At 41.5% G+C, this 11,521-nt stretch overlaps 1 protein-coding gene across 8 annotated transcripts in view; it reads left to right on the forward strand.

The window, feature by feature from the left end:
- The window catches only part of LOC139559420 (eyes absent homolog 3-like), a 30,008-nt gene that overhangs the window by 15,023 nt on the left and 3,464 nt on the right, over positions 1-11,521 (forward strand). For 2 of the 8 annotated variants that reach the window (XM_071375432.1, XM_071375433.1), the window contains exons 3-17: positions 147-200; positions 571-668; positions 3,051-3,134; positions 3,467-3,536; positions 4,296-4,405; positions 4,732-4,872; positions 5,439-5,515; positions 7,711-7,891; positions 8,851-9,020; positions 9,470-9,553; positions 9,714-9,862; positions 10,037-10,197; positions 10,724-10,847; positions 10,992-11,113; positions 11,297-11,397. In XM_071375432.1, the coding sequence (XP_071231533.1) occupies positions 147-200; positions 571-668; positions 3,051-3,134; positions 3,467-3,536; positions 4,296-4,405; positions 4,732-4,872; positions 5,439-5,515; positions 7,711-7,891; positions 8,851-9,020; positions 9,470-9,553; positions 9,714-9,862; positions 10,037-10,197; positions 10,724-10,847; positions 10,992-11,113; positions 11,297-11,397 (1,726 nt within the window). Of the gene's footprint in view, positions 1-146; positions 201-570; positions 669-3,050; positions 3,135-3,466; positions 3,537-3,798; positions 3,874-4,295; positions 4,406-4,731; positions 4,873-5,438; positions 5,516-7,710; positions 7,892-8,850; positions 9,021-9,469; positions 9,554-9,713; positions 9,863-10,036; positions 10,198-10,723; positions 10,848-10,991; positions 11,114-11,296; positions 11,398-11,521 lie in introns of those variants that run through there. The other 6 variants (XM_071375427.1, XM_071375428.1, XM_071375430.1 and 3 more) reach the window with 5 other exon arrangements.

Consider the following 11,521-nt stretch of genomic DNA (forward strand, 5'->3'; position numbering starts at 1 on the left):
GCGTGGATTTTCCTTTAACATCACTTCACAACTTCCCAGACACTAAAGTTGACACTACCTGATTGACTGTCGTAATTTGTTTCTAGGTGTTTTAAGACTTAAAGAACTGTTAACATGTCATTCATGTGTGTGTTTTACTTTCACAGATCAAGAAGGCAAGGCATGAGCACAACGTTGGACTGGATAAAGAGCCACGGTCAGTTTGTTTATTTCTAACATGCTTTTTAACATGGCCCATTTTGTCTCTAGAAAGTCACTTCGGATGATTGAGATCTATGTTCTGATAATAGATGACTGAAAGAGCAGACATTTGAGAGGGTTTGTCAGCTTTTTCAGCATTCTCACATACACTAGAAGATAATTTTGTGATTGTTTCCTGTTGTGGGTTGTACAGTGGTGTTTGTTCTTATTAACGGCCTTTCAAAGATTCTATATGGTGGCTAGACTGATAAATGTATTACTGAATAGTTTGATGGTTCAGTTTTACTTGACTCTCATTAGCTCAGATAGTGCTGTCGGTGGGTAGTAAATAGGCTTGTGATATTTGGTAAATGAATGTTTTTTTTTTAGGGGATTGGGTGGTGATGACCAGAGCCCCCCTACTCTCTTGGGCTCAGGAGATCAGGATGACTCCTTCTCCTCCTTGTCTAATGCCCAGCTTGATGGAGGTGAGTTGAATAAAAGAAAGCCTAAGAAATAAATGGCTCTAAAAAAAATGCTCATCCATCTATTGCAGGGCCTAAAATGTACTTTTTTATCCACCAGCCCCTGTGGCAGGTAGATTACGAAGTCTACCAGCAACTCACAAAATGGATGACCGTGCTTTGCTAAATTTCATTTCATTTTTGGTTCATTTAACTTTTTGTGACCTGAGTCTTTTAACCAAAATATCAGAGACAAAATGTTCAGCTGCCCCTATAAGAGTCCTGAGTGCGAGTGACTTGGGATCTGACTAGGGCGTCTCTTCGCTATTGGTTGAAGCAGCAGACTCAAACTAACGTTGAAAAACAACCGATCTTGTGAAAAACTGTAAATAGCCAAGAAACACGAGGACAAAGTCTCACTTTGAAGACTTTAGAGTAAATTAGACCAACTTTTATTGCTGTGCGCAGTGCCTCAAAATGAATCTATCAGCACTGCACTTCACTGGCAGGCAGTGGTGTTGCGTGAGGTGGGATATAGGATTCCTATTTCTTTGTGCGATTAGCTATGAAACAAAACAGCTGACATACTTTGAAAACAGCTACTGCAGAATTGTTCTAACTCGCACGTGCTCATTAGAGGTCGACCGCTTATGATTTTTCAACGCCGATACCGATTTATTGGCAGACCAAAAAAAGCAGATGCCAATTTTTATATATATATATATTTGTAATAATGACAATTACAACAATACTGAATGAACAATGAACAGTTTTATTTGAACTTAATATAATACATAAAGAATATCAATTTAGTCTCAAATAAATATTGAAATGTGTTCAATTTGGTTTAAATAATGCAGAAACACAGTGTTGGAGAAGAAAGTAAAAGTGCAATATGTTCCTTATAAAAAGCTAACGTTCTGAGCAAGGAACTTAAACATGAGAACATATGAAAGCTGGTGGTTCCTTTTAACATGAGTGTTCAATATTCACAGTTAAGAAGTTTTAGGTTGTAATTATTATAGGACTATTTCTCTCTATACCATTTGTATTTCATATACCTTTGACTATTGGATGTCCTTATAGGTACTTGAGTATTGCCAGCCTAATCCCGGGAGGTGATGGGCTTGAAGTCATAAACAGCCCTGTGCCTCAATCATTTCTAAGAGCTGCTGGCAAACACAGTAAAGTGCTGTTTGAATGAATGCTTACGAGCCTGCTGCTGCTTACCACCGCTCAGTCAGACTGCTCTGTCAAATATCAAATCATAGACTTAATTATAATATAATAAACACACAGAAATACGTGCCTTAGGTCGTTAATATGGTCAAATCCAGAAACTATAATTTCGAAAATAAAAAGTTTATTCTTTCAGTGAAATACGTAACCGTTCCGTATTTTATCGAACGGGTGGCAACCCTAAGTCTAGATATTGCTGTTACATTGCACAACCTTCAAGTTATGTCATAATTATGTAAAATTCTGGCAAATTAATTACGGTCTTTGTTAGGAAGAAATTGTCTTCACACAGTTCGCAACGAGCCAGGCAGCCCAACTGCTGCATATACCCTGACTCTGCTTGCACTGAACGCAAGAGAAGTGACACAATTTCCCTAGTTAATATTGCCTGGTAACATGAATTTATTTTAATTACATATGCAGGTTTAACAAAATATACTTGTGTATTGATTTTAAGAAAGGCATTGATGTTTATGGTTAGGTACATTTGTGCAACGATTGTGCTTTTTTCGCAAATCCGCTTTTGTTAAATCATCACCCGTTGAGCGAAGTTGAAGTAGGCTGTGATTCAATGATAAATTAACAGGCACCGTATTGATTATATGCAACGCAGAACAAGCTAGTTAACCTAGTAATATCCTCAACCATGTGTAGTTAACTAGTGATTATGTGAAGATTGATCGTTTTTTATAAGCTCAGTTTAATGCTAGCTAGCAACTTACCTTGGCTTCTTGCAGCCACAAGGTCCTTTTGATGCTGCACACGCGTAACAGGTAGTCAGCCTGCCACGCAGTCTCCTCGTAGATTGCAATGTAATCGGCCAAAAAGGCCGATTACCGATTTGTTATGAACTTGAAATCTGCCCGATCTAAATCGGTCGACCTCTAAGTGCTCATACTTGACTTTTGAATATTTTCACATTTGCGAATGTACTGCTCTCACTGTAGAGCCCTGCAAATTGACCACCCGCCAAAGTAGCTGGTGAAATAGACATTCTTACCCGCAAATACCTAAATCTACCCACATTTGGTAGGTGTTCATTTTATGCCCTGATCTATTGTGTGTGAGCATATAAGGAATAGATGAAACTTGTAGATGGCGTTAGTGAACATAAGTGGTAGTTCACTCATTGGTGTAGATGGTTGACTGTTGTCTTTTTGATTTCAGGGAGCAGGGACCAGTCTGGTTCAGACAGAGGAGGAGCAGGGCCTCAGGCTTGTGACGAGTCCATGAACCCCTACACACACACTGGTATGAGCACAACATCCTACACAGGGTTTCCCAAACTCGGTCCTGGGGACCCCAAGGGGTGCACCTTTTGGGTTTTGCCCTAGCACTACACAGCTGGTTTCAAATCCTCAAGCTTTGATTATTTGAATCAGCTGTGTAGTGCTATGGCAAAACCCAAAATGTGCACCCTTTGGGGTCCCCAGGACAGAGTTTGGAAAACGCTGCCCTGCACACGCCGGTACGAGCACAACACTCCTTGGGTCTACACAAGCTTTTAATTTGTCATAGTGAGACCATGTTTTGTAAAATGTGTTTAAGCTGAGGTTTGGCTACCATTGTTCATGTTTTTCTAGCAGTGACCTGCAAAGAGCTCACCATGACAACAGCCTCTGAATATAATTCCCACATCTACCATGGAAGCAGGTGAGTATCGTCTGCTGTCATAGGTTATTCTGTGTTTTCTGGTCCTGGAGAGCCAAAGGGGTGCATTTTTTAAATTTTATTCCTAACACAACAGATTTATCTGTTGTCTAAGGCTTGCTGAGGAGTTGATTTGTTAAGTCAAGTGTGTTAGGGATAGGACAAAAATTTGTACATCTTTGGGTTCCCAGGACCAGGATTGGGAAACACTGGGTTACTTGTATGTTGGGACTTGCATGACAGTTCAATTCAAACTTTATTGTTCCCGCAGGGAAATGCTTTGTGCAGCCAGAAGTAATCAGTGTGTGATGACTTCTAGTTCTACTGTATAAATGTTAATGTAAGAATCTGTCTGTGGAAACTCTAGACATTAAAAAGTTCTGGTCAGGACCTATATTTATCAAGTGTCTCAAAGTAGAAGTGCTGATCTAGGATCCGGTCCGCCCTGTCCATAATAATCTGAACTATTATGATCTAAAATGTCAAACTGATCCTAGATCAGCACTATTTATCTGAGACACTTGATAAATGGGGGCCCAGGGACCATATTCACAATGCGTCTCAGGGTATGAGATCTGCTCAAGGATCAGTTTGGCCTTTTAAATCATCATGCATCAGATTACATGGACAAGGGCGGACCTGATCCTAGATCAGCACTTCTACGTTGAGACAATTGATCAATGCGGGCCCAGCTCTCCACTGCATGTTATTGGGAAGATAGTTTTCCTCCAGTAGTTCTCACAGTCCCCGTCTATCCCACAGCCCAGCTGTCACATCGTACAGCAGCCAGGTGGCCTTCCCTCCTCTGACCCAGTCCACTGTGTACACCGCCTTCCCCCAGGCAGGACAGACCTACGGCCTCCCACCATTCGGTCAGTCCTTTCTCGCTCTCTCACACACACACAAACACTATTCACCTCCCTTGTCTTCTCTTAACATTACCTGCACAATAACCCAACACTACGCTTCTGTTCGTTCATTATTACGCTTGTTACGCTACGTCAAGCTTTTGCACTGATTCAAATGCCCTAAAATTTCCAATAAGTTTCACTCCTTTGACTGAAAGGTCTTTCTTTAACTCTTTTCCTTCTCTACATCTTTTTTAAATTTCCTTTTACAACTCCCTCTCCTACCTTTTGCTCCCTCTCTCCCCCTTCCTCTCCCCCTCTCTCTCTCTCTCTATCCATCCCTCCCTCAGGTGCTATGTGGCCAGGCGTTAAGACAGAGACAGGGCTGCCTGATGCAGTGCCTTCTGTTGGCCAGCCTGGGTTTCTCAGCTTCAGCTCTGCATATACCTCAACCCAGCCAGGCCAGGTGCACTATTCATACCCCAGCCAAGGCAAGCCATCGCCATCTATCAATCTCACCACCCTGACTCACATCATATAACCTAACGTAGCAGATGTAGACAGACGCCTGAGAGGATTCCCTACTTCTGTTATTGAGCGCAAATGGAAGTTAGGTTGAAAATACTGTGTTCCTGAAAACCGGAAACATCCGCTTTCTGTCTACGCCAATAAGGGTGCACTTCATATAATAATATTTCCAACCAATGTTTGATTCACACTACAGGACCAAACTGAGCCAAGCTGTGCTGGGCTGGCCTGGCCTGGTTACGCATCCACAATAGTTGCTCTAACTGTTCTGGAAAAGGCAATGTGGAAGGAAAATATCCAACCCAGCACATTACGGTTCTGAACAGTCCCATAGTGCAAGTCAGGCACAAGCTTACTGGACAAGGAAATCGGTGCTATGATTTATGCAGATGTGTTTTTGCACTTTTCACTACTACAGTTACTGCGCTCACTGGTGTGAATGATCTATTCATTGAAATGGATTGAGATGAAGTATTAATTCTTGTCTGCGTTTTTCCAATGTTTGAGGTGTCTGTTTTCTCTCTGCCAGGCTCCAGTTTCACTACATCCAGTGTGTACACTAACATCCCCTCAGCTACCACGGCTACACCTACAGTGACTCACCAGGTAAGGATTGGCTAGCTTTGACCAGGGAAATTAGGGCCTCAAAAGCAAAAACATTTATCTGAACGTCTCTGTTAGGGCTGTCGGGGTCATGAAATTTTGGCAGCTGGTTATTGTCATGCAAAAGTCTGCTGGTCTCACAGTAATTTACCATTAATGAACATAAACATGTTTAGCATCTCAAGGCTCCATTCATACAAGCAGCATACAAGCCACTGATATGTGCCTTTTTGGAACATCTACATTTAAAGTCTAATACATCAATTTAATATACACCATCACAATACATTCATTATTTATTTTAGGTGGTCTAAAGAAAAAATCTTCCTGTTTTTGTTTTATTTTCAGAACAGAATGAGTTGGCTTTACTGTATGTTATCTGACTATACACTATGCCATAGGCTGTAGGCTTGTTCATTTAGCTGACCAGATATGCTTATAAGTCCAGTGCCACTATTATATATTCAAAAAAATGTATTTCGCCTTTATTTAACTAGGCAAGTCAGTTGAGAACAAATTCTTATTTACAATGACGGCCTAGGAACAGTGGGTTAACTGCCTTGTTCAGGGGCAGAACGACAGATTTTTACCTTGTCAGCTCGGGGATTCGATTTTAACCTTTCGGTTACTAGTCCAACGCTCTAACCACTAGGCTACCTTTATTGTATGAATCATCTAATTGAACTTAGCTAAATAAAATAACTTTTGTCATAAATGATACAAACATTAGAAGGCCTTAGAAATCCAAAGCTATTTGAGCTGCATGATGCGACTATAGGCTATTGATCATTTTGAGAAAGTTACAAAAAAAGTTTGCTCTCTGTTCCTTGCCTCAGGTTGCACGTACTGTTCTCTCAAGTGATCATATTTTCACCCATCAGACTATTCTCAATTTAATCTTGTCTTTATCAATATGTAAAATATATCTGGAATGGCCCATTATCAAATGGGCAGGAACAGGGTCAAGACAAAAAAATACATGTCATCCTTATGCACTGGAATAGCGAATGGAGGCCACTTTTCCCGACGGTAATTTTTTTTTTTTTCTTCACTCATGTTGGTTAGGCTACTCCGGTAATTTCGCTGCGCCACAAGTGATATTCCGTGCAAACTCTGTATGCCATGGGCTCTCCAACCCTGTTCCAGCAGCTACCCAGTGCTTAATTTGAGAAACCAAGTGAAATCTGTTGGGGAACATCGATAGTAACATGTTTTCACAAAACATTTTTCATGAAACTGTTGACAGCCCCTCTCTGTGCGCTGGAGAAAGGAATGAAGTAGATGGAAACTCAGAGTGGTGAGATATTCTGTAGCTAAAGGTAATCTGTCAATCTGTTCATTATTAAAATAAAAATCCCTATTACTAAGCTATTCAAAATCTTAAACAAATTCACTAAGTGTAGGCTAAATCAGAATTTGTTTAATGTAGGCTAGACCATATACCAAAGATATCTTGAATCAGTATTTTTTTTAAATGTTTTTCTGCCATGTGTATTATTTGTTGGTTATGTATTGTATAACGGCCCAATAATTTTTGGGTGGGGGCTTGGGCTTATATAGGCTCTAATATGCATATGGGTATTTTTGAATGAATCGTCTCCTTAGAAAGCGCTGTCCATTTTCTTTTTTAGTTGTTAGGCTTTGAAACAACATCCAGAATGGCCATGTGTTCTACTCCGTTTCAACTTATTGTTGAACTTCTTCGAATTTATCAATCACAATGAGGTGGGATTTTGATGTGATTTTTCCTTTGCATTGTCAGTGGTTAGAGGGACAATAGAGCCCTGAGTAGCAGACCATTAGGACCTGATGATCGTTAGCCAGTTGGATAGGCTACTACTAAGGCATGTCTAGAGTGCATAAGAGGAGATTACCGTGACTCAACTTTCATGTAGAATTTTACTGCGGTCATGACTGCCGGTGTGGTGCTAATATGGTCACTGCAACTGCCCTCGTCTCTGTAGCAAAACGTCACTGGAGCATATGTAAAGTTACAATCTACGGCAAGACCAAAATCTCTACACAGAGCCTTCAGTGCGGTGCAGGGTCAAGGCACAATGCATTTACGGAGTATGTCTGATGGAGTATGGCTGCCTCACAACTGCCATACTTTTGACCAGAGCCCTGTGGGACACGGCCTGTAAATCCATCCTTGATTGTTTCATGTCCCTTCTCTGTATGTGTCTCTCATGCTGCAGGAGTTCAGCAGCTATAACTCTCTGGGCCAGGCCCAGTTCCCTCAGTACTACGCCCCGCCTCCTAGCTACTTGCTCGCCGGCCAGCCCAACAGCGAAGGGAATGGATCCAGTGTTGGTGTGGCTGGCTATCCAGCCATCAAGACGGAGGGCAGTGCCTCCGCTGGACTGCCCAGCACTACAGGTACTTCAGCCTTACTTCATAACAATAGCTAGTACCGTCTTACCTAGGGTTACAAAGCTACCGGTAGTTTACAAAAGTTAATGTTATTTTGGTAATTAACAGAATCAATAGCAATCTATGGTAACTTTGGTAATTTATACTTGAATAACTTTTAACAAATGTATTCTTATATAGTATTCATTGTTTATCAGTGTCCATGAGTTTTTCTAGTAGATAGGCCAATATGATTCAAGAGAAAATATCCTAATTAATAAAAAAAAACATCTAATCAACAATTTCATAATTTTCAATTAACTCTGCAACTCTTCCATTGATTGACGTATTTCACTACTGCCATCAGTTTGACACCAAAACATTGACGACTAATACATAAAATAAATGGGTGGGGAAAAATATAAAGGATATTAAACACCAATGGTTTATATTTAGGATAATGTTTTACAGCTTTTTCATTATATTTTGTTAAAATCATCTTGTTTAATTAAAATGGTTTACATGTGATGAGGCCACATAGAGGGCCAGAGATCATTAGATACCTGTAAAAACCTGAAGTACGCAAAAGGGCCACTCGATTTCTTGTGATAGATTACATAAAATCCTTGAAAGATGCCAACATTCTGGTAGTTTACTGGTAAATCTTGAAAGTTTCCAGTAATATACCCTCCCTTTGCAACCTTAGTCTTACCTTATGACCATGCAGGTATCTATAGGTACTTTTGATAACTCCCGTTATCGGTGTCACACTGCCTTACCGGATGAATGTCAGTTCCATGTTTAGAATATAGCTGGATGGATAACACTGGGATCCAGTAGTTAATGTGTTATCAACATTGCTTTGATTACGGGCTTGTTAGGCCATTTAGGCTGAGGTGTTCAACATTCAGAAACATGGGAGATTGTGTCAGTGCTCAACTGAATTGTCAACTATCAATCCACAACCTGTCTGCCCTCTCCCTCAGACGCGTCTCCACGTGAGAACCTCCCGACCGGAGTGGCCCTCCCGGCAGGTGTGGCTCTCCCCACAGGGGCCCGGGACCAGGATGAGGCAGGGAGGAGGAACCCTGCTGGCAAGGCCAAGGGGAAGGCCAAGAAATCAGACAGCAACCAGCCCACTGACAATGACCTTGAGGTAACTATAGGACCCACATGAACAGAGATGCACAACCACTTACTCACCCAGTCACATACAAATTTACCAGCTACTTAGATGAAGTTATTTTTAAAGTAACTTTCCAGTGAAAATCTCACTTTTTAAATGTTCTGTTAACTCGTACCCAAATAATGTTGTTGACTCATCCTATCCTCGTATGTGGCCAAAGCATACATTTAAAAAACACTTCAAAAACCTCACCTCAGACTGTTTAAAAATGCAGTCATTCATATACAGACTTACAAATTAACCAGCTACTCAGGTGACTGGTTCTTTAATTGTCTTTGTTATTTATGTATCTGCTCTACAACATGTTATTTCGTTTTTACATGTTCATGTAATTTTATAAATTGAATAATTTCTGATTAATCCCACTCTTTAGTTACTGACTTTTAGTTACTGACTCATTCCTCTCCCGTCTCTTTCAGAGAGTCTTTCTCTGGGATCTGGATGAGACCATCATAATTTTCCACTCTCTGCTCACCGGCTCCTTCGCTCAGAAGTTTGGCAAGGTGTGTCTTTGGGAATGAAGAAACATTGGGGAAATCACAACTATCATGTTTTGCGCTGTAATCTATTATTTTAGACATCTGTATAATAGAGAGAATTTCTCTGATGTGGTAAGATTTCTATTGATATGAATATAACCTCTGTCCTGTTGGGGTTGTGTAGGACCCTGCCACAGTACTGAACCTGGGTCTTCAGATGGAGGAGCTGATCTTTGAGCTGGCAGACACGCACCTGTTTTTCAATGACCTGGAGGAGTGTGACCAGGTCCATGTTGAAGACATGGCTTCTGATGACAATGGACAGGATCTGAGGTATGGACATGTCTTCAGTTATGATGCTGCTGGAAACAACCAGTAAATGCAAAAGGCCATACTATTTAGCTAAATAATGAGGATTTGTGATGCTTATATCAGGAAACGGTAGTGACTCAGTGACCCTAATTTCCTCGCTCGCCACATACAATCCTCTCATCCTCCTCCTATCAGCACCTATAACTTCCTGGCGGACGGCTTCAACGGCCCCAGTGGTGGAGGGGCCCCAGGGGCCACTACAGGAGTCCAAGGTGGAGTGGAGTGGATGAGGAAACTGGCCTTCCGCTACCGCCGTCTAAAGGACCTCTACAACGGATACAAATGCAACGTGGGAGGTGAGATGTGTGACAACTGTGTTTGTCTTCGAATTTGGACTAATCACCGGACTGTGACTTACTGGGAAACCCTTAGGGCACGGCGTCCAAACACTGGTGACATCTGAATATTAATATCAGCTGTATATCTTTGAGATGTTAAAGTTGATGCATTGTTAAAATAAAAACTGTATGCTTTTGTGTACTCTTGCCCTGTCATAGTATTGCCTGGGAGGAATATTCCTGTTTGTGCACAGTCATTTTTTTGTGTGCAGCATCCTGGAATCTAGAATCTAACCAGACATTGATATAACAGCCAGACCTAAAGCCAGATTCCAATAGATGGAAAAAGAATAGGGTGACGATGGGGAGGTTGTAAATGTGATCCTGCGCCATCTCCTGGTTTCTGTGGTAATAACCTCTAAACGCCCTGCTCTGATGGTATTGTTTTTATATACGGCATCAATGCAAGAAATGAGTGATGCTATATTTGTGTTCTTGGGCCTTTCCTGGTAATGACACATCTAACTCCTCTGCTCTCCTCCAGGCCTGCTGAGTCCCATGAAGAGGGAGCTGCTCCTTCGACTGCAGTCTGAGATGGAAAATGTGACGGACGCCTGGCTTAGTACGGCACTCAAATCCTTGCTGCTCATCCAGTCCAGGTCAGCACAGTGAGTTAGACATTTTAGACATTCTATGTTCTTATTTTACAGTGTAATTTGATGGGTTTTTATTTTTTTTTACTGAAATTTGGAAGTGTATAGTAGTGGAGTTTATTGTGGCCTTACTCACTGTGTGTGCATCCGTGTCCACAGGGGTAAGTGTATGAATGTCCTGGTGACGACCACCCAGCTGGTGCCTGCTCTGGCCAAGGTGCTGCTCTACGGCCTGGGGGACGTCTTCCCCATAGAGAACATCTACAGTGCCACCAAGATAGGTAAACTAACACACAGACCTTAACCCATGTTCTCCATAGCCGTGGGGTTTAAAGGATTTGTATTTGATCCAAGGTGGATGAAATGGATTAAATCCAGCATTTGAGTACCTCAGCTGAAAGTCAATCTACTAGTGTGTGTCCTTGTGACTATTTACTTATGATTTTGCTGTGGTCTTTCTGTAGGGAAAGAGAGCTGCTTTGAGCGCATCGTCTCTCGCTTTGGGAAGAAGGTGACCTATGTGGTGGTAGGAGATGGCCGTGATGAGGAATTTGCAGCAAAACAGGTAGGCCTATGTGTATTTGGTTATCGGCTGCATATTACAAGGTATTAAGACTGAACAAACAGCCGGCAGTAATTCTTCTTTGTTGCATACAGTATGTCAAGTACTGCTGGTATTCACCATTTAC

The sequence above is a fragment of the Salvelinus alpinus genome, chromosome 29 (assembly GCF_045679555.1).
Source record: "Salvelinus alpinus chromosome 29, SLU_Salpinus.1, whole genome shotgun sequence".
NCBI classification, from domain to species: Eukaryota; Metazoa; Chordata; class Actinopteri; order Salmoniformes; family Salmonidae; genus Salvelinus; species Salvelinus alpinus.